The sequence below is a fragment of the Melospiza melodia genome, chromosome 22 (genome assembly GCF_035770615.1).
Source record: "Melospiza melodia melodia isolate bMelMel2 chromosome 22, bMelMel2.pri, whole genome shotgun sequence".
Classification (NCBI taxonomy): Eukaryota; Metazoa; Chordata; class Aves; order Passeriformes; family Passerellidae; genus Melospiza; species Melospiza melodia.
In genome coordinates, this window is record NC_086215.1 from 8861492 (window position 1) to 8882378 (window position 20887).

The 20887-nt window shown below is 45.1% G+C and overlaps 1 protein-coding gene across 2 annotated transcripts in view; it reads left to right on the forward strand.

Moving 5' to 3' along the window:
* The window catches only part of ABL1 (ABL proto-oncogene 1, non-receptor tyrosine kinase), a 77798-nt gene that overhangs the window by 51422 nt on the left and 5489 nt on the right, over positions 1-20887 (forward strand). For both annotated transcript variants that reach the window (XM_063174913.1, XM_063174914.1), the window contains exons 2-10: positions 2915-3088; positions 4484-4779; positions 9829-10101; positions 13937-14021; positions 14385-14562; positions 16704-16888; positions 18979-19131; positions 19773-19862; positions 20195-20359. In XM_063174913.1, the coding sequence (XP_063030983.1) occupies positions 2915-3088; positions 4484-4779; positions 9829-10101; positions 13937-14021; positions 14385-14562; positions 16704-16888; positions 18979-19131; positions 19773-19862; positions 20195-20359 (1599 nt within the window). The remainder of the gene's footprint in view (positions 1-2914; positions 3089-4483; positions 4780-9828; positions 10102-13936; positions 14022-14384; positions 14563-16703; positions 16889-18978; positions 19132-19772; positions 19863-20194; positions 20360-20887) is intronic.

A 20887-nucleotide genomic window follows, 5' to 3' on the forward strand; every position in this document is an offset into this window, starting at 1 on the left:
ACTCGGGTCACCACAATTCTGCTCTTCCCTTTACGCTCTTCTCTGTGTTGACTCAGGGCCTCATCCTCCCTTTCTGGACACTCTTCAAGCTTCATTCACCACCTTCTCCACCCCAGTTCTTAACTTGGGGTCCCTAACTTCTGGAAAAACCAGCTCCACTCAGCCCAGGAGTTGTCTGGCGTGTCCCCATCGTGCTCTCCTGCTCAGCACGTTCACACACAGCCAGCACCTCTGTTGGGGTGCCTGTGGCTGCACAGGAGGGTCAGACTGGGAGAGACAGAGGGTGTGAGCATCCCCTGATGTCACTGGGAGACCAGTGTGGTTTTCCACTGTAGCAAATTCTCCTGTGTGTGTGTGTTCAACAGCCCTTGCTCCTGCAGTCCTTGGTGTTGCAGGTGTTGTCACTGAGTCAGTGTCTGTAGGAATGTCCTTGAGCACAGCCAGCCTTGCCCGACTCTGCACCACGCTCGTGGGTGTTGCTGGCACTGGCATGGTGTTGTCTCACAGCTGAACTGAAGCACATACCTTGGCATCCCAGTGTAGTGAGTCAGTCCCAGCCTCACCAGGGCCTGGGCACGAGGGAGGGATTCTTGTGGAGCGCTTGGCTTTGCTCCCACATCCCCATCCCTGCTTGTTCCTGAGCCATCCTCGCTGGGCTGCCATGTGCTGGAGTTGGAGGGGAGCCTGCCTTGGATTTCCTGCCTTCCTGTGGAATTAGTGCCCATGTGGGAGGCATTTTCCTTCCTAAAGGAGTTTATGGTCCATCCCACAGAGCAGTGACTGCTGCTTTGTCCCATTTTGGGGGAGAGCATCACAGCATTGCTGCTTGCTGAGGCTGTGTGTCTGCCCCTTGCAGCTATGCTGTCTGTCTGTTGCAAGTGTCCGCTGATGGTTTAACACCTTGGAGTACCTCCCATCACTCTGGTGCCCTGTGTTTGATAAGGGAGCTTAATGGGCTTCAAAGTGTTTTCATGGTAAAATGATTGTAGCTTAATTTCTCAAAGTGGATTTTCTGTTTCTTGTCTCATTGTCACTCTTGAGGGAAACCAGGCTATTAAAATATATTCTCCTTGAGGACACATGAAGAGGAAGCCAGGATATCAATGTGCTTTAAAATAACCCCCCAACACATTACCACTTTTTCTGACTGTGGAATCATTTAGAAAGTGGAATTATTTTACTGCTGAGATTCACTATGGAAATATATCTCCCTGCAGTTACAGTTTGGCTATGAAAACAGGCCCAGCAGTGTCTGTATTTGCTATTTTGCTCACATAGATCATATACTTTTTCCAACAAATACAGTAGTACTCATGTACATAAATAACCACCCAGAGAGCCTTTACCAGTGGTCACCTGACTAACACATCAAGGATGCCAGATTGTCTTTGGGTGAATAGTGGCCACTTCTACTATTTGCACTTTCACTATCAAAGATGATATTAGAAAATAATGTGTGTTGTTATGATTTGTATGTTGAATTTTGGGGGGTTGGTGGTATTTTTTTTTTAATCGTTTCTCCACTGGGAACATATTTTGGACATGTCCCAGTACACACTAAACTTCCTTTTCTGATGTCAATTGCCTCAGTTCTTCACCGGTTTACTGGCACAGCTTATACTCAATTTCCAGGCCAAACAAACAGTAGCGTCAAAACCATGTTTTGACAGGATTGCATCTGTACAACAGCACAAAGCTACTGAGTATTGCAGGTGTAAACTGAGTTCTGTGCTCCCAGGTGACCTGACAGCCTAGGAAACACTTGGCATGGAATCTCTGTGTGCAGAGCCCTGTGTGTGCAGAGAGGGGCTCAGCAGGCAGGGGCTGATGCTGTAATGCAGGGCAGTCCATGGGACAAGGGGCTGCAGTGACAGTGCCGTGTTTCCTGTCCCCAGAGTCACGCTGACGCAATGCTTTGTGTGCAGCTCTGTGACCTCGCTCAGCAAACTCATCCAGATGGAGAATGACCCTTCAAATACAAGAGTTTCACAACTTATTGTCCTGGCTCTGTGCCAGTACAGTCAGGCTTGGTGCTGCCAGCACATCTGGGGGTAGCGTGTTAAAGAGTGAGGGGCACAATTATCTGGAACATTTCTGCTCCAGACTCTACGGTCGTGCCCCAAAGTGAAGGACTTGCAGGAGCAACTGCAGTAAAATTCCCTGGTGTATTGGGACTTGCCTGACACTTACTGAATATTACATGCCTAATGTGCTGCAGGGTATAAAAAACTTTGGAGGTTGGCTTTTATTCACCTGTAAAGCTCAGTTTTCAGGAATTTCTGTCTTTGGAGTTGTCTCAGGGTTCCTAAAAGTGTAGAAGTTTGCTCAACACTGCTGTAGTTTGAGAGTGATGGGCAGGAGAGAGGGCAACAAAAAATACTGCCTTGTTCTCAAATAAGAAGAGAAATGATTAAAAAAACTGTGAAGACCAGAAAGACCTAACTCCTTCTTAAATACCATGTCTTATAAATCTCACCTTGCTTGGCTCCATTTGCTGCACGTTCTAGCCATTTCATTTATAGGATAATTAAGGGATTTACCTTTTAAAGGTCTTGGGTTTGTTTTCAAATCTAACCATTCCAGCAGTTAGGTGTGAGCCAAAGGATTTACAGGCAGCAAACAGCCTACGTGAGCTGCATTTACTGGGGGAATGGAGAAGGGCTTTCCCTTTCCTGCATTTCCTGAGAGCTGGGGGCTCTGGGAGGGTTGGGGACAGCTCTGGAGCAGGAGTGTCCTGCCCATGTGGCAGGAGATGTGCATTGAGGCACCGTCCATATCTGTGCTCTGACGCACGAGGAGCACACGTGTCATGAAACAATGCAGCTTAGAAAGTCAGAGTGTGTGGGTTGGCCAGATGGCTTTTATCAGCCAAAATGAACCTGCTTTTTCCTTTCTCTCCCTCTTTCTCCTGCAGAAGCCCTTCAGAGACCGGTAGTGTCAGACTTTGAGCCGCAGGGTCTGAGCGAAGCAGCTCGCTGGAACTCCAAGGAAAACCTCCTCTCCTGCCCCAGTGAAAATGACCCCCATCTCTTTGTTGCACTGTATGATTTTGTGGCGAGTGGGGACAACACTCTCAGCATAACTAAAGGTAAGGTCACTGCCCAGAATTCCACTGGGAGTGTGGGAGAAGGTGTAGGAAGGAAGGTCGCTGTGAAATAATTAAGTTTAACACCAAACCCTGTGGAATTTTTTTTACTGTGGGAAATCATCTTAAACAAATACAAATATTTCACAAAGTCATGACCTTTTTAAAGGTTATAACTGTCTTTTTTTTTTTATTGCATTGGGCAAGAAACTGTCAAAACTAAATTCTCCATTAGGATCAAGAATTTGAACTGAGAAATTAAACTAAGCTGATTTTGGAGGCTGGCCTCTTATTTTCACAGTTCTCCAAAACACAGTCCCTGTATGAAAAATGACTGTACAGAAATAAGGACCAGAAGGATTGAAAAAGAAAACATTGTGTGTACTCCAAGTCACATCTACTTACCTTCCTAATTAAAATTATTTTTTAATTGTTTATCCACTCCAGTTCTTTCCTAGCTCCAAGAAGCCAGCTCAGTTCAAATAAAATTTGCTGGATTCATTTCTTAAACTCGAGCAGTATTGGAGCTGGTGCAGAACTGCAGGAGAGCCTAAAAATCTGAAGCATGTGACTTTATTTGGCTTGGAGAGCTCCACTCAAGCTTGAAGAGAAACACATGCTCCCTGCTGAGTCAGATACCTATTCTTATAGGAGATTATTTAATGATCTGTTAGGCAGAAAGAACTTATCTTTGTCTTCAACTCCTAGGCTCGCCATGTCTAAATCTAATCCCGACTCTCTGCTGGGCTAATTTGCCCCAGAGCAGGCAGCAAGGACAGAATAGCTCAGTCCTTCATGGGGACAGAGTGTCCGAGTGCCCAGGCCACTCTCAGCCCCTGGCTACCTTAGCAAGCCCAAGGGATATCAGCTCTTTAGTGATTACCAGCTCTCTTAGGATTCCAGCTCTTTGCTTGCTAAGGTGCCCAGGCTAGTTGAGAAGCAGACACGAGAGAGGAGAAGAAAACGTCCTGGGGTTCCACAGCGATGGTTTTATTGAGGGGTCTGTGAAGGGTTCCAGCCATGGCTCTTCTAACCAGAATGAGCTAAAACAGCCCCTTTTTACAGGCCATAAGGGGATCCAAACTTGTCCAATAGTAGGGATTAAGGGAAAGTGACCTGTGGGGTTACAGAGATAAGCTGGGGTCTGAGAGGTGGAAGGCGGGAGCTTCTTTTGCTATTTCATCACGACTTGGCAATTCCTATCTTTGCACCTCAGCCCTCCGTGGGGCCCTAGTGAGCTCAGAGCCTGCCACATAAATCCATCTTCTCTCCCCCAAGGTGAAAGGGGCCCTAGTGAGCCCAGAGCCTGCCACGTAAATCCATTTTCTCTCCCCCAAGGTGAAAGGGGCCCTAGTGAGCCCAGAGCCTGCCACATAAATCCATTTTCTCTCCCCCAAGGTGAAAAGCTCCGCGTGCTGGGCTACAACCACAATGGGGAGTGGTGTGAGGCTCAGACCAAGAACGGGCAGGGCTGGGTGCCCAGCAATTACATCACGCCGGTGAACAGCTTGGAGAAGCACTCGTGGTACCACGGGCCGGTGTCGCGGAACGCCGCCGAGTACCTGCTGAGCAGCGGCATCAACGGCAGCTTCCTGGTGCGCGAGAGCGAGAGCAGCCCCGGCCAGAGATCCATCTCCCTGCGCTACGAGGGCAGGGTCTACCACTACAGGATCAACACTGCCTCCGATGGCAAGGTGAGCTCCCGGCTCTGCTAACCTCGCTGGGGTATTTGGTGGAGCAGTAGCGATGGAACTGAGCAGGTCTGAGCTCTGGTCGCAGGACTCGTGATTTATCACAGTAAACTGTGAGATTCCGATGCAGCTGGGACAAAACAGTTCTGTTCCTGTAGAGTGCTATATGATCCAGAAACATTTTATCCCTTTCTTTAAGGGAAAAAATAATAGAGTTAGATCAGAGCAGAATCTAATACATAATTTTATTGAGATCCTGAGAATTCTTATCCCTTATGTTCAAAAGATAATCCCTGACTGTCAAATCAGAAAAGTCAGTGCCTGTTGCTAATAATCCTGTAAATATTAGGGACAGAATGCTTTCTGAGGTATTCTGCAGTATTTTTAACTACTGTTTTGATTTCTCTACAGTATTTCAGCGTGATCATTGGAGACGGGTAGGCACTTTCACTTTTATATGGGCTTTGTCCCCAGTTCCTTCATTTTTCCCCTAGATTGTTGTGTGCTGTAGCAGTGGTGCAATGCTGTGCTTTGTGGATGCTGCAGAGAAATGTTAGCATAAAAGTGTAGTTTTCCACAGGTTTTTGTTTTGATTTCATGGAAACATTTCCACTGGCATTGGAATTTGGAAAATTTTGTTTTTTAACAAATCTATTTTAAGCAGTGTCTCTTTAGATCCTGTGCAGAAGTTGAAGTGTGGGTCTGGAGCATGGCTGCTGAGGCTCTTCTTGCCAGCATCTAATAGATGACAGATTCTGTACCATTAAATTTCCTCAAAAGAAAAAAACCAAAAGTAATCAAGTATAGTAGCAGCCCACTGTGCCAAATTTTCCTTTGTCCTATGAGACCTTTACTCTTCTTACAGCAAAGGTGACAGCAAAGTCTTTAGTATGAAAATACAAGGAACCAGTACACTGTGTTTCCTATTTATTAGACTCAGCACTCTAAAACCTCCAATAAGATAACCAGATTTTATTCAGTGATGAAACATTTTTTGTCTGCTTTAACAAATGGGTTGAAATTGAGACAATTCTGACCATGTCATTTAAGGCAACATATTTCCAACTTATGGCATTTTGATTCTTCCTTCTCCCTCCCATGTAGACGCTCTCTGTGGTCAGCATCATCTCAGTGAAGTGCTGACATGCAGCATACTTGAAGGACTACATGGCAATCTGGAATATTATTCCTCCTTCTCTCTCTCTAGTGGATATTCCTTCTATTCCCATAGATGCTGGCAGATGAGCAGTGCTCACATGTGAAGGTTTTGAACCGAAGGCTCCTCGGGTTGGTGTAAATAAGCATGTGTCCATGAGGAGATAGCACATGTTCTCCATTTGAGCTGTAATAGAGTTTGGCATATGAAGGCTTTCATCCCAGCAGAGCTGTTTTATCCCAGAAAAACAGTTCTGCAGAGCTCCAGTAATCCATTCAGGTCTGTGTTAGCCAGGTTAACTGTTCGTTTTCCACAAAGTTGCTTGCATTGGTGTTTTTGAGAAGAAGCAAAACAAAGGTTGGAACAATTCACTAAAGCAGATTTGCAGCTCATGATGGTTGGAAATACAAAATTGAGCAGCAGCAGTGACCTAGACCTGTGGCTTTTGGGCGTTGCAGGATCAAGCACAGAGGTAGCCACAGTGCTCCTGCTGCTGTGCCAAGTGCCAGCATCCCTGCAGAAGGGGCAGTTTGCCACGGCCATGCCTCATGAGCTGCAGTTTGCAGCCTGGCCTGTTAAAGCTCATCGCTTTCAATTTGCGTTAACGAGCCGGGCAGTGAATTGCGACATCTCAGCGGCAGATGTGCTGCTGGGCTGGGGACACTGCTCTTTCAGCACCCTGTCCCTGGCTGTCAGAGCTGAGGAGCTGGGAGGAGAAACAGCCAATATCCCTGTTTATCCCTCTGCAGGATGGAGGCTGCTGGAGCAGGTCCTGCTCTGAGCTGCTCGTGTCGCACTCTATTTATTACCAGCTTTGCAGCAGATCATGGCTGTGCTGGAGGAAAGCTCTTACCTTCACTGCCCTGAGCACCTGGGGCTCTCCCAGCCTGCTGGATCATTAGTCAGCCTGTCCAGGGAATTTAATATCTCCCAGTGCTGCAGTAAGGATGAATGGCTTTGGTGGGATCATATCCTGTGCCTGACAGAACACGCTCCAGGAGAAAGAGGTATTAGAGGAACATGTGGAGCAGCTGCTGCTCAGCTCACTGCTGTGTCCTGCATTGCAAAGCCTTACCCAGACTTTTTCCTGGGAGAAAAATGAAGGGACTAGAGAGATCAGAGGTTTGTACATCATCATTTTAGTACAAATTATATTGAATGCATTGGCCGACTTCAAAAAAATTCCTCTGGGAATTTTTTTCTTTATTTCCCACTTCTATGGGTCATATTATTTTGGACCACCCTCTAATGTTTGGTTTTGTTGGTTGGGGTTTTTTTAAGGAAGGTATTAAAAGTGACCTTTCTTGATTTGGCTGGCACAGTGCAGCCAGTCATGTGGTAAACCACTTCTGTGGTACAGAGGCCTTGGTTTTCCTGGGTTTGATAGTACTTGAGGGAGAACCTTTTAGTGAGTAACCCAACTGAATAAATAGCCTTGTCCAGCCAGTTCTTCAAATCCTGCTGTCCTCAGCAGGAAGGAAACAGGACTGGGGTCCTGCTTGAGTCTCTTGGATCTTCCAGTGGCTGAATTGGATGCAGACTTGAACCTCCATGGATTTTTTTTGGTGTGGATGTTCAGTTTTGTCTTCTGAGTGGGGAGTGGGAGTGCCACTGGATTCAGGATGTGCTGAGGTTAGCACGGGCCAGTTTAACCACCTGTACAAAGTACCTCAGCCAGGAAAAAAGAGATGTGGTCTGGTGGTAGGAGTGCAGATGAGCAGCCCATTTGTGGAGGCAGAGCCCCTTAAAACAGGACTGTTGTTTGTGGTTTGTTTGATACACAAAAATTGACCAAATAGTGTCAACAACATAGCCAGGAAGCAAACTTGAGTCCCTACAATCTCGGATGCTGAGTCTGTCACCTCTGTGAGAGTACAGGTCAGCAGCACCACATGTTTTTTTTTGTTGGGTGTCATCAGTGAGAGGTTAGAAAAAACCTGCCTACAGAATAAACACATTTACTGTTGGATGTTTATCTTAATGTAAATGGAAAACTTCATGAGTGTTAAGGCATGAAGTGTTGTTTTTGTGGCCTGGACAGGGCAATCCTGTTCTGTCCTCATCCTCCTACAGCTTTTCTCTGAAATCTTTGGCCATTTATTTAGCTTCTTTCTCCTTCTGTAACAGGATCATACAATCTGTCACACTAAATGCAGATATCTCTAATTTTCATGAGATAGAACTTGTCATAAAACCATGGGGGAGCTTCCTTCTCCGTGCCTCTCTAATACTTCCAAGTAATCCTGGAGTTCAGCTTTTTCTACATCCATATTTTCAGATTTTAATTCTCAGTGTAACATGGGAACTGCTTATACCACTGCAAGTCAAGTCGTTCCCAAACAGGCATAGCTTGTTCTAAATTGTTGTACTGGCTAATGCTTGATCACTCACACCAAGCAGCTGTAACAGCCTCTTAGGTTGCCACTTTTCTGTTCTAAGAACATCTGGTTTTAAGGTGATTGCACGTGTTTGGTCGTGAAAAGCTTTGTAGGTTTTTGTAGCTTTTTTCATTTGAGGGGGATTTTTTAGCCAATGTTGAAATGAGATATCAAAAGAATATCTGAATAATTCGGGTGGAGAGATGTGAACATGCTTCCCAGGAGGGTGCCATTATCTTCCAGTCTTCATTAAAAAGACTAATCAAGTTTGAGGGTGGTTTTGTCTCTTCTTGTAAACACTTTTTTCTCTTGCAAACACAGTTCCCTTTTTTGTTGGTGATGCTCTCTTACTGCTGGAGCTTCACAGATGCATTTTCTTTTTCCATCCAAATATTCTGTCTAGGTGGAAGAAGCAGAATTTTACCCTAAGTCTAGGATTTTGGGATGCCTGGCAGCCCCATCAGCTTCCCAGCCTCCTGAAATCCCAAGCAGATGGCCAGTGCACATGCAGAAATTGTTGAGTGTACATCCAGCATGTCAGAAACATTTGAGAAGTTTGATCATAGCATGTGATGTGAGCAGTAGGTCTAGCCTGTGGAGTGGACAGGAATTTGGGTGCTGCTCTTCCTGCAAGCTTGTCCCTTGCCAAACCTTGGTCCTTTGTGAGAAATGGAGCTCTTCCATCTTCTGTGTTGTAGGCTAGACTGTGATGCAAAATGCATATTGATACAAAGACTTCTCCCCATCTCCTTCAGGTGTTACCAGCACTTTTCAAATAATTCAATTTCTAGCTTTTTTCACCTTGCCTGGCAGCACACTGGGCTTGAGGATGAAAACTGGAAGCACACAGCTCTGGTGGGAGGGAGTCAGTTGTCCATTATCTTTAGCAGGATTTTAGGCTTAAAATGGATCTTGTGTATAAATGTTAAGAAGGTAACAAATATGGGTTATCATGCCTCGCAGCAGGTTTTCATTCAGTGGTAATGATTTTCCTTCTGTGCTATTGATCAGTGCCCATCACAGGAATGGAGCAGAGCAGCTCCTGACTTCGTGCTAAACTTGTGCAGAAGCTCAGGCCTAAAGCAGGGAAAGCTCTGGTTTGCCAATGACACTTGAGGGAGAATTTAGGCAGGTGAAAATGTAATAACCCAAGCAGTAATAGTTGAAACGCTGAGGGTGACACCCCCCATACTCTGCAGGAGATGTCCCACTGACCAGCCTTTTGAAAAAAGACATCTCAAGCAACAGCATGCCAGTCTAGTGCTATTTGCAGCTATTTCTGCCCTGTTGTTTTGGCGAAGTGCATGTATTTTCTCCTGAATCCATGCCTTTCCCATGTAAGCATTGGTTGTTTTGGGCTCTGGAGCTGGTTACAGAGCTTGTGGAGCTCACAGTTCCACGGCTCAAGCAGAAGCAACGCCACACTTTGCTTTCACAATTTTACAACGCAGCTCCTACGCGCGACCTCTCCGAGGGGCATTACCTGAACGAGCTTTTCCCTTCCCCTTTGCTCCCCAGCTCTATGTGTCTTCAGAGAGCCGCTTCAACACGCTGGCAGAGCTGGTGCATCACCACTCCACGGTGGCAGACGGGCTCATCACCACGCTGCACTACCCGGCGCCCAAGCGCAACAAGCCCACCATCTACGGCGTGTCCCCCAACTACGACAAGTGGGAGATCGAGCGCACCGACATCACCATGAAGCACAAGCTGGGGGGAGGCCAGTATGGAGAGGTCTATGAAGGAGTCTGGAAGAAGTACAACCTGACGGTGGCTGTGAAAACTCTCAAGGTAGGACTCGGTCTCGGAGCGGTTCGCGTTCAGGCTGGCTGCCCGCCCTTGCTTCTAGTTGTGTTTGTGTTGATGGTTGCCCTCCCTTTGAGTGCTGTAAGCTGGAGCCAGAATATTTTTAAGAGAGCTTGATCCTCTTATGGTTTATGTGATACCTAAAACACTCGTATCTAAACAAAGGAGGATGTTAGCAGCACAATTTTTACTGGAGAATGGATGAAACCTTAGAAAAGCAAATAGTGCCACGGTGTCTCGTGTTCAGGGTGTGGTAGAGGTGAGCTGTTCACGGATGAACACACCAGCGCAAGCTGGTGTATTAAAGAAAACTGTGGATTGTGAGTCAGTCAACATAAAATTCAAAGGCTGTGCTTCAGGGAGACTTTACATGTTTTGATTTTCTGTCTTATGTGGCGTCCTTCCCAAAAGACAAGCTCCCTGTGTACCTGAAAGTCTTAAGCAACTGTTCACAGCTGCTTCTTATCAAAAGACACAAGAGGAGAAAAGATGGTATGCAAGCTAAGGTATATTAAAATTCATAAGTGGCTTTAATGAAGAACTGGATAATCAGTTCTGTTTCTGGCTCTGCTCCCTGATTTCTGCATCTTGGTTTCCTTGTCTCTTGAAATGCAAATAGTGCTCTGTGAGTTCATAAGGTCATTTCTTAATTCATCTATGTTTATAAAACTGTCTTGAGATCTTCTGGCACCATCTGCATGCATTGCATTTGATTGCTTAATAGGAGTTTATGCAAACTTGACACCATGTTCTCTCTCCTCGAATGGGGACGTGGTTTGGTCTTGCAGAAACAAACAGAACCGAGGGTTTAGTTTGTTTCTTTTGGGTTTTTTGCAATGGAAATTTTGAAGTGGAGAGAGCTGTGCAGACGCTTCAGTGTCAGGGGAAGAACTTTTTCTTGATTTGGGGAAAATATTTCTTCCTTGCTCTCCGAGCAGAGCAGAGAGCCTCAGTACTCGTGGGTTGCCATGGCTGCAGAAAGTATTTTGATTTTGGCCTTTTCTGTACTCTGGAGGTTCCTGCTGCTGCTCCCGGCGGGGGAGTCCAAGTGCAGCTTGCACAGGGAGCGAGTGACATCTAGTGTTGTCCCTGCTTGGGATGCTCGGAGCGCCGCGGTGCAGGTGGGCTGGGCTGGGGCCAGGTTCAGCAAAGCTGCTCAGCACTGAGCAGAGCTCAGCTCTGCCCTGCAGCACAGCTTGCAGTAACATCTCCCTGCTGCTGGCTGCACTGTGAGCATTCCTGCTGCTTTCAGACTTCCCACCTTGCTCCAAGCTCAAGTTGTTGATTTCATTCTCATCTCCCTAAAACCCGTCAACAAAGACAAGCTGCATGTTATCCCATCAAATCTGTTTGTGCAAAGGAGAAACCTTAATACAGACCATGGCTGTTTCAAATAAATAAATATTTAATGAAACACGACTAAAAGTGGTTCATAATGTAGTATGGAGCAGCGTGTTCCACTGGGGAGTGTAAGAACAACCAGGAAGAGAGTTGAGAAACACTTCAACCTGCAATTATGTACGCTAAAACCATCCTTAAAAGCAAATTTATAATCCACCTTCTTTAAATCCATTAGTCTGCTGCCTGACAGGTGGGATTATAGCTTTCTTCAAAGTTTTGGGAAACATTTTAAAATCGCATTTATATCCCAGTTCTACTGGGAAAAACAAGCCTTTTGCAGCTTCTGCCCGAATCTTCAGATGACTCATTTTATTTTCCTTTGAGACAATGTTTTTCAAAACTTTGTATGATTCTTCTTGCTCCTTCCTCCTCTACCTCAGATATCTCTAGAAGAAAGATAAAGGAGAGCGAAGACTAAAAGAGAGAGGAGGAAAAAAGTCCTCCCAGCATCTTTTTGAATAATGATGCTTTATGAACACCCATTTGTTGTTCAGTTTTCTGTCAAGTGTCTAAAGATAGCTCATGGCTGGCACAGAGCTGGAGAAGAAGAGATGGAAGCAGCACAGGCTGTTCCTCAGTGTTTAACTGGAGAGGGCAGGACCGTGTTTTGGTAATGAGATGTTGCCTGTTAAAACCCATTCCTGGCAGCTCTCTGAGTTGCACAGGACACAGTATTTATCAGGGGCTGTTATAACAGGACACACTCAATTTGTGGTTTTACCCCCAGATTGGACAGGAGCACAAGGCAGTGGCTGTGGGGACAGGGGGCTCTGTGACCTGCACTGGCCAAGTGCAGCCAGTTGTGACTCTGGCCATAACTGCTTCTCCTGAGGGCCATTTAATGGCTGAGCTGCTGTGAGCTGGTCAGCTCAGCACATTTCTCACTGCTCACCTCGGCTCTGCTGCCCCTAGGACTGCTGCTGCTTTTTCTTTGGTTTTTTTTTTTTTTTTTTTTTTTTTTTTTTTCCTTCTCTCCTTTATTTTTTCCCCAGCAGAGAAGTCTGTGTTTAAATTAGGCAGCATGTAACCCTGGTGTCCCTTAATGCCATGGCATGGCCCTGTGCTGTGCTGGGAAAATGCTGGACAGCCAGAACTGTTTTATTTCTGCCATGGTTTAGTATAGTAGGAGCTGGAAGCCAGTTAAAGCTTGGTCCTTTCCACAAGATCAGGTTTTCAGAGAGGTCATTGCTACAGTTGTTCTCTGTATGTGTCCTTCCTATTAATATGGTCACTGAGAGGTAAGAAATTTCAAACTGTGGAGCAGCTATGCAAAGGACAAACCTTCCAAGGCTTGTGTAGCACGAATAAGACAAAGACATATTTAGGATAATTTTGCAACCTGGATTATTAACCCAGTTTCCTCTGCCAAAGAGAACAGTTTAAGGTTCTGCTCACAAGGACCTTTGGACTATTAGTTTTGACAGTGTGTTGAGCAAATCGCAGCTGTCAATCAAGCTAATTGGCAATGAGTAGTAAATGATTGAATGGAAGTGTTGGAAAAATGTTCTCAGTGCTAAGTGCAGAGCAGGGAGCTGGCTGGATCTCACAGTGGCAGCCCACTGTTATCGTTCTCACCAGCAGTAGTAAATCCTTTCCAATCCTTCCCTAAAACACTTTGTCCATGTAGCCTGTCAACATTAATCCATCATTGAAAAAAATATGGATATAGAAAGAAACATTGCTTTAGGAATAGATCTGTATTTTTGCACCACTTTGAAATGACCTTCCGGCCATTTGGGGCGTATCTCCTTCAGAAAAATAGGTCTTTTGAGCAAGATTGTATCTTCCTTGGTTTTGTGCTGTGCCAAGTGACTTTATGGTGCCCAACAGATTGGTGGTGACACTTCTACCCAGAATGGATACGTCATGGGTCAGGCTCTGAATGCCAGAAATGAATCTGTGAAACTTTGGGTTCTCAGTCACACCAGGGCTGCCATCGGTCGTGCCTCCCTGACTGAGAGAGGGAATTTCTTGTTCCTGCCCAGTGAACACAAGGGCCTGCCTTTCAGCAGCCTCTCAAGCGTTTGATTGTGGTGTATCCTTTCTTTTATGTTCGTTCTTGTTCCTTTTCTGTACTTTTTATTTCATGGGGTTTTTTTTTTCCTGTTAGGAACAGGCTTATTTTTTCCTTTTCTGCTCCTGAGCGTTCTGTGAGAGACTATTCACAAAAGGGATATGGATTTTCTTGCCCCAGCAAGCTCAGCTAGTATGAAAATTACAAAAATATGTATTTTTAAAACCATACAAAAAATTAATGTTTATAACTCCCTGGCTTTGTGTTGTGGCTACAGGGAAAAAATTACTGTGTGAGAACTGTGGCGTATGTTGTCAGTTTGCAGTTCTTTTTGTGTCTTCATATAAAAATCTGTTTCTCCTTTGTGTACACTGCCTTTGCCAAAGCTTTGCCATTGTTCTGCAGGAGGATACCATGGAGGTGGAAGAGTTCTTGAAAGAAGCTGCAGTAATGAAGGAGATCAAGCATCCGAACTTGGTGCAATTATTAGGTAAGTGATAAATACCAAGCAGAGGGATTTGAACTAAACCCTTGTGCAGTGATATGGATGTTAAGGAGCAGATAAGCTGCTTACCATAGCAAGGCTTTAAATACAGACACTTATTGTCTGGCAAAATTCACAATTTGTACCACTAATACATGATTTTTAATGATCTCGTCTCCCTAATGTTTAATTTGCCAGAGGCTGAAGCAGAAAATTAAGCCCCTCTATTAACCACTTCCAAGCAGAATCCATTCTTTCCACCAGCCCCATTTTTCTGCCTTCTGGAGGTACAAATTGCCTTTGAGGATGAAACCTGAAGATTCACTGATATTCTCCAACATTCACTGTCAACTTTACGTTGTTCCCCAGGGGTGTGCACACGGGAACCTCCTTTCTACATCATCACAGAGTTCATGACATATGGGAACCTGCTGGATTACCTGAGGGAGTGTAACAGGCAGGAGGTGAATGCTGTGGTGCTGCTGTACATGGCAACTCAGATCTCCTCAGCCATGGAGTACCTGGAGAAGAAAAACTTCATCCACAGGTAGGGAGGACAGTAAGCACCCTTGAATGTTGAGCACAGAACAATCTTGATGTATTTTCCTCCCTTTCAGTCTGTCACAGCATTGATAGGTGTCATATATTTAACACACTAGTGCAAATCTGGCACAGTCTATTAACCTGCCCAAAGGATGGGTTTTCTCTCTGGGTTTTTCTCTTGCCTTTGAAGTAGATGCTGGTGAAAGGCACATCAGTACTTATATGTTTTGGGCAAGGCCTGAAATGTGAATTTAAGCCCAAAGTAATGGACTTTAAATGGACCAGATAAGGCATTTCCTTGTTTCTAACAGCCTTTCAAAGCAGCTGCAGTTGTTGGATGTGTGCAGGTCCCCACAGCAGAATCACCCTCCCAGCACCGCCCCAGCCTCTGTTCTTTCTTGTTTGGTTCACTTTGTTTTCCACTGCAGGGATTGTTCCATGCTATTGTCCAGATTGTGTATTCACTTTAATAAGCATTTCTACTGTCTTAAAAGTCTCAGGGACTCTGACCTTTAAAGTGTGCTGCAATTATGGCTGGAGCTTTGCGTTCCTTGTCTGCAGAAATGGGCTCCTGGCAATGTAATGACACATCCTGCACCAGGGCTCAGAGTGCCTGAGCTTTGTACAAGATGCTCTCAGTGTTGTAGCGTGACCTTTCCTGCCCAATTAACTGCAATATGGAATTAGCACGTGGGTTTTTTAATACAGACAAATATGAAGATGGTGTGTAAAGTTCTAGGTGCTCTTCTAAGCCATGAGTTGCCTTTGCTGCTTGAAAGGCCTGGTTAAATGCTGCTATCAGTCAATAAATTGAACAGTGATGCTGCCAATTAAAATTTCCAGCCTTTGATTTGCTCTGTTGAAAGGATTTTGTCCCTTCAGCCCGCAGGAAGTAAACTTTAAAAACTCCTTTGTGTGAATCTCATTTGTCTTCTCTGCCATTCATTTCATTTCCTCTTACTTCTGATGACCCATTTATCTAAAATAAATAGTAGCTTTTTTCCTTATCAGCCACCCCCATAACCACCTACCCAATTATTTGAAGAGTGTTGTCACAATTCACATCCATGGATTCAAATGCTGTGCTCTGACCTCATTTAATGAATCAGGAAGGAGGAGGAATTTGATTATGGAGAGGAGCTTTTATTTGGATACACATTGTAGTAATCAGCATTGATAAGAAGGTACATTCAAAAACACTGTGAAATTTAAATGGGCATCCAGTAAGATGTACTTTTTTTTGGTTTTTAATTTATTCCAGTTGAGAAGAACAAGCAACAGAAACAGCAGTGTCTGCCTCATATCTAAAGATCTCACAGGAGCTTCCTGGTACAATCAATTTTTAGTTCAATGTGACATAATCTGGAAAAGTGTTTTTAACAAAACCTAATATTAGGAGAAATGTAGTTCTGTGCTTTACATTTTTATCCCCCTGAAGCATTTCCAAGGATGCAAACAGCATGTACAAACCAGAGAAGTGGCAAATGCAATGTGCACATCTCTCACCTGCCAGGGCGGGGCCAGTGGTGGAAAAAAATACAGAGAAAAAGTTAAATCTGCTTTTTGCCCAGTCCTTTGAAAATGCCAGCACTGATAACAGAGGCTCCAGCAGGTTTGCAAAGGCCAAGTGCTGGTTGTGAACAAGTTGTGTTGTGAAAGGTGGTACACCTGGGAGGAGAAAGAACAGGACTAGGAACTCATCCTGGTCCTTAAGCAAGGACTGGAAAAGGAGTTTTGGAGAAAGGCTGGGGTGACTGAAGTGCTACAGAGGTGGGCAAGAAGTGAGGAACTGAAACTCAGTTTATTCAGTGCTCATCCCCAGCTATTGATAACTTGAGCACTGACATTTCTTTGAAATATTTTTATCCTGAGGGTGGCAGCTTTTATTGAAAGTGAGGGGGCTTCTTGAAGCTCTCACTTCAAATTAGAAGAAAAAAAAAATTGGGATGACAGTCTTACAAAGTGGGAATGGAAAATAACTTTCCCACTTGTGTGTGTGCATGTAACTCCAGAATTTCTGTGTAATATTTGGATCAAAATAATCACACAGGCCCAGGTTTCTTTGGGAACAGCAGGCTGCCTTGCCATTGCTAAAAGTGAGATGGTAAAGAATTCTCATTGCCTATTTTTGCCTCTTCTTTTTAGGGACCTTGCTGCCAGGAACTGCCTTGTAGGGGAGAACCACTTGGTGAAGGTGGCAGACTTTGGCCTGAGCAGGTTAATGACGGGTGACACCTACACGGCCCACGCTGGAGCAAAATTCCCCATCAAGTGGACTGCACCAGAAAGCCTGGCCTACAACAAGTTCTCCATCAAATCCGATGTCTGGGGTAAGAATTTGCATGGGAAATTAATGCAGATGATAGTGGTTTTTTCCAGGGCTGGGAAGTGAGGTTGTTTGGAACATTTCAGGAGGGAGCAGCAAGTTCCCTGGTTTGGGCAACATTGTTCTGTGAGCTTATCAGAGTGCAGGAACTGATCTCTGCTTAGGCAGTCTCAGCAGAGAATGCACACCTGATTATATATATTTGAGTTAGCAAATATGAAAAGTAAAGGGTACTGTAGTGTTTATAGAAATGTAGAAATGGGGCTGAAGTGCAGCAGTGCTACTGCCTTGATGGGGTTCTGGCACAGGATTATGAAGTGATACATTATTATATAGCCAAAAACTTTCTAACTACTTAAAATGAACCAGATTCTTTAGTCCTTTATGTTAAAAAAATAATTATGTGTGTATCTGTCTAGTGATAGCTCCAAGCTTGTCTTTCTGCATTTTAAAGGAATAATCTCTGGAATGAGATGAGGAGAAGGAGAGGGAAAATTTGATGACAAATGGTTATTGAAGAGCCCTGAAGTGCTGGTGATAAGAGTAGACTTAGCTAAATTGAGCTATATTGTATCAAATCTGACCACAGAAAATCTCATTGTACTTTTATCAGTACATTTCTTTGGGTTTTATATCTCTGCAATAGCTGTTGGTCAAATTCTCAAAAGTGCCCAGTGACATGAGATAGAGGTTTGTGGAATGTGGTCCCAAAGGCACTTGGAAAATGATATCCTGAGCACCTTCTATGAATAAACCAACAGACAGTAGTGAAGCAGAGATGAAGTTTTCTGCAGTTTGGGTGAAAATGTGCAGAGAAAGGTTTTATGTTGAAGAAACTTTTAGGTGGATGGGTGATGTGTAAAATATTTCCTAGATGGAGGAGGAAAAGCCAAAACAGCCCCCAAAGGAGTATGTGATTGCTGATCAAGATGTTTCTTCTGCCTTGGGTTTCCATGTGTTGTTGGCTGCTGAGTGTCTGCCACAGTCTTAGGATGTTGCTGTACTGCTGTGGTGCCTTTCAATAACAGAGTATTTGGGTGAGGATAGATCCCAAAGGAATATGGGCTATCTTTATTGAGGGTTAATGTAACCTCAGGGAGCAGAGTTGGGGCAGTGGACTTTGGGATCTCATCAGAGATCAGCTGTCCCCAGAGGCCAGGGCTGCTGCTGGGCACGCCAGGGTTTAGATGTTTTCACCTCACTGCCTCAAGACAGCAATCAAAGAAAATTGTGCACAGCAATGTCTAATGTAAATTGCCCTTGGTGGCGTTGCCATGTAATGTGATGTGATTTCCTTACTTATGCAGAATTGTAATCGCTTTCTCTTCAGGTTAAGAACAGAATAGGGTGACTGAACTAATTACATGCAGGTTGTTGAACTGGTGTTGGGTTTATTCTGTGTGCCTGACTCCTGGGTTAGCTGCCTGACCCCGCTGCTGACCTGCATCCCCACTGACTGCTGCCACTTGAATGCCTGTTCCAAGACCCTTTTTGTGCTCTCCCTTTTCCTATTCAGCTTTCCCTGGGCCCAAAATGTCTCACCCTCACCGTATCTCGTTGGTAGCAGCTGCTCAAACTTTCCACTCACTGCTGCCTCCCAGATTCCCCTTCCAGACCACACTGCAGCTAAACAAGGGCACCCCAAAAACACTGAGCTATTAAAATGTGCGAGTCCTCCAGGGAGAGGTTGCAAATGAGAGGAGCTGTCACACTGAGGGAGCGACTGCAGTGCAGCAGTGAAGCAGTTTCAGCTAATCCACTGTGAAGTCTCTTAATTGTGCCTCTAATAGGACTTGAAGGATCTCAAGGCGTTCGGGTTGGAGACAACTGATACATTGAAAATTAGTCTAATTCTACCCTGTCATATCGCAGGAGACTTGTCTGTGCTGACGGAGAGCCTTGTTACGCTTCTTTAACATTTAAGCTGCTGCTGAGCATGGGATCTGAGCCACCCAGGGCTGGTCTAAGTGTGCAGCACTGTTTAGTGACTACTCCCACTAAACATCCTCTCAAATTCAAGATGAAAACAAAGCTTATTGATTTTTTTCCTCTGTTTTTTTTTTTTTTTTCCTTCTCTCTTGTTCTCTACTGCAGCCTTTGGTGTTCTGCTGTGGGAAATTGCAACCTATGGTATGTCCCCTTACCCTGGGATTGACCTGTCTCAAGTCTATGAGCTGTTGGAGAAGGACTATCGTATGGAGCGTCCTGAAGGCTGTCCTGAGAAAGTTTATGAGCTCATGAGAGCATGTAAGTGTTTCTTAGCCCTGCAGATGCTGCTTTTTACCTCTGCAAGGGTGCAATAAAAGTGCAGGGGTCTGACTGTGTCACAAGGCATGAGAATCCCCTGCCAGTATCAGGGAAGGTGCAGTGCTGTGTGGAAGTGTTTGGTTAAAACTGCTTTCTCTTGAGGATGAACATGCTATGAAACCAGCTGTTCATCTCTGCTGGGAGCCCACAGGCCCAGAGAGGAGATTTGTTGTGGATCTCAATGCTTCCTTTGTCTCCTTTTTCCTGACAACTTAAAGAAAAGCTTGTGCTCCAGGGATGAAGCAGGAGCTTCATTTGGCTTCTTGCAGGACAGGCTGTGACTCTTCACTGTGGCCTTTTGGTACGTGACTCAGTGCCCTGCACTTTCCCCCAGCAGTGCTCAGCACCTACTGTCACACACTGACACCAAAACCTGATTTAGGGAGTGCTGGGTGTCTGCAGCTGTCACTGAGCCAAAGTGGTTGCAGACACTCAGCACCCTGTAAATCACATTTTCATGTCAGTATTTTATCTCAGTGTATTGGAAGGGAACTGTGATTTCTGGCTCCTGTTGGTGCAGGGCACTGAGTGAGTGTCTGCTACTGGAGGGAAGATTTGAGTGGTGCTGTGCTTTTTTTCAGGCTGGCAGTGGAGTCCTTCTGATAGACCATCCTTTGCTGAGATCCATCAGGCCTTTGAGACGATGTTTCAGGAATCCAGCATATCTGATGGTAGGTCTGGGTCCCTGCTGGACCAGCAGTACCAGGGGTGAGGTCAGGGCTGACTGCATCCTTAACTCTGCTGTTATTCATAGACTGCTTTGCAGTGAAACTCAGTCCTGTGTTCTACTACCTGGTGTAAATGATGTGGAAAGCAGTTATTTGTTTACATGGGTATTTTTTCTGGGCAACCATCTCATTTTAAAGGGCCAAATGTCTGAACTACCCCAAGGAACCCCCGTTTTGTGTTGTTCGCTTTTCTTTTGTGCTATTAATTCCAAACAGAGCAATAGTTTTTTATCTCCAGTTGATTGCAGTGCTTGTTTTTCTTCTGTGCCTTGCAGAGGTGGAGAAGGAGCTGGGAAAGAAGGGCATGAGGAGTGTAGTGAGCAATTTCCTGCAAGCCCCAGAGTTGCCAACCAAAACGCGAACATCGAGGAGAGCTGCAGAAAGCAAAGATGCCAACGAGGGCTTGGAGACTGCTCATGCTCGAGGCCAGGGGGAATGTGGTAGGTTTTAATTAAAGTCATTATTCCTTCAGGAAATACAGGGGGAAACAAAATGCACATCTAGCTGCAGGCCCTCACGTAGGCAAAGCTGTGCCTAATCACAGGTGCCATCTCGCTGTGTTTCTGGGTGACAGGCTGCTGAGTTTGCTGTCCTGGGTCCAGAACTCCTTTTATTAGTTTTTGCAAAGGTGGGCTGTTAATTCTGGAGCCAGATACACACAGCAGCTGGGAGTGTGAATCCTTAACTGGCTGAGGGACTGGTGATCTCCCTGCTGTTGCTTAGAGAAGCCCTTGGAGTTCTTTTAACTTAATGGCTGTTGCCTGCAGCTCCCCAAAGACCAGAGCCTGAGCACAGAGCTCTCTGATCATATCCTCTTCCCATTCCCTGGCAGGAGCTATCAGTGGGATCTCCCACTGCATCTGAGTGCTGGGTAATCTGCTGTGTTCAAGCCACTTTACACTACCACACTGCATAATTTAAAGCAGGGTGATAGCTTGGGTTTAGCAAGCCCCATAAGGGAGGTTTCT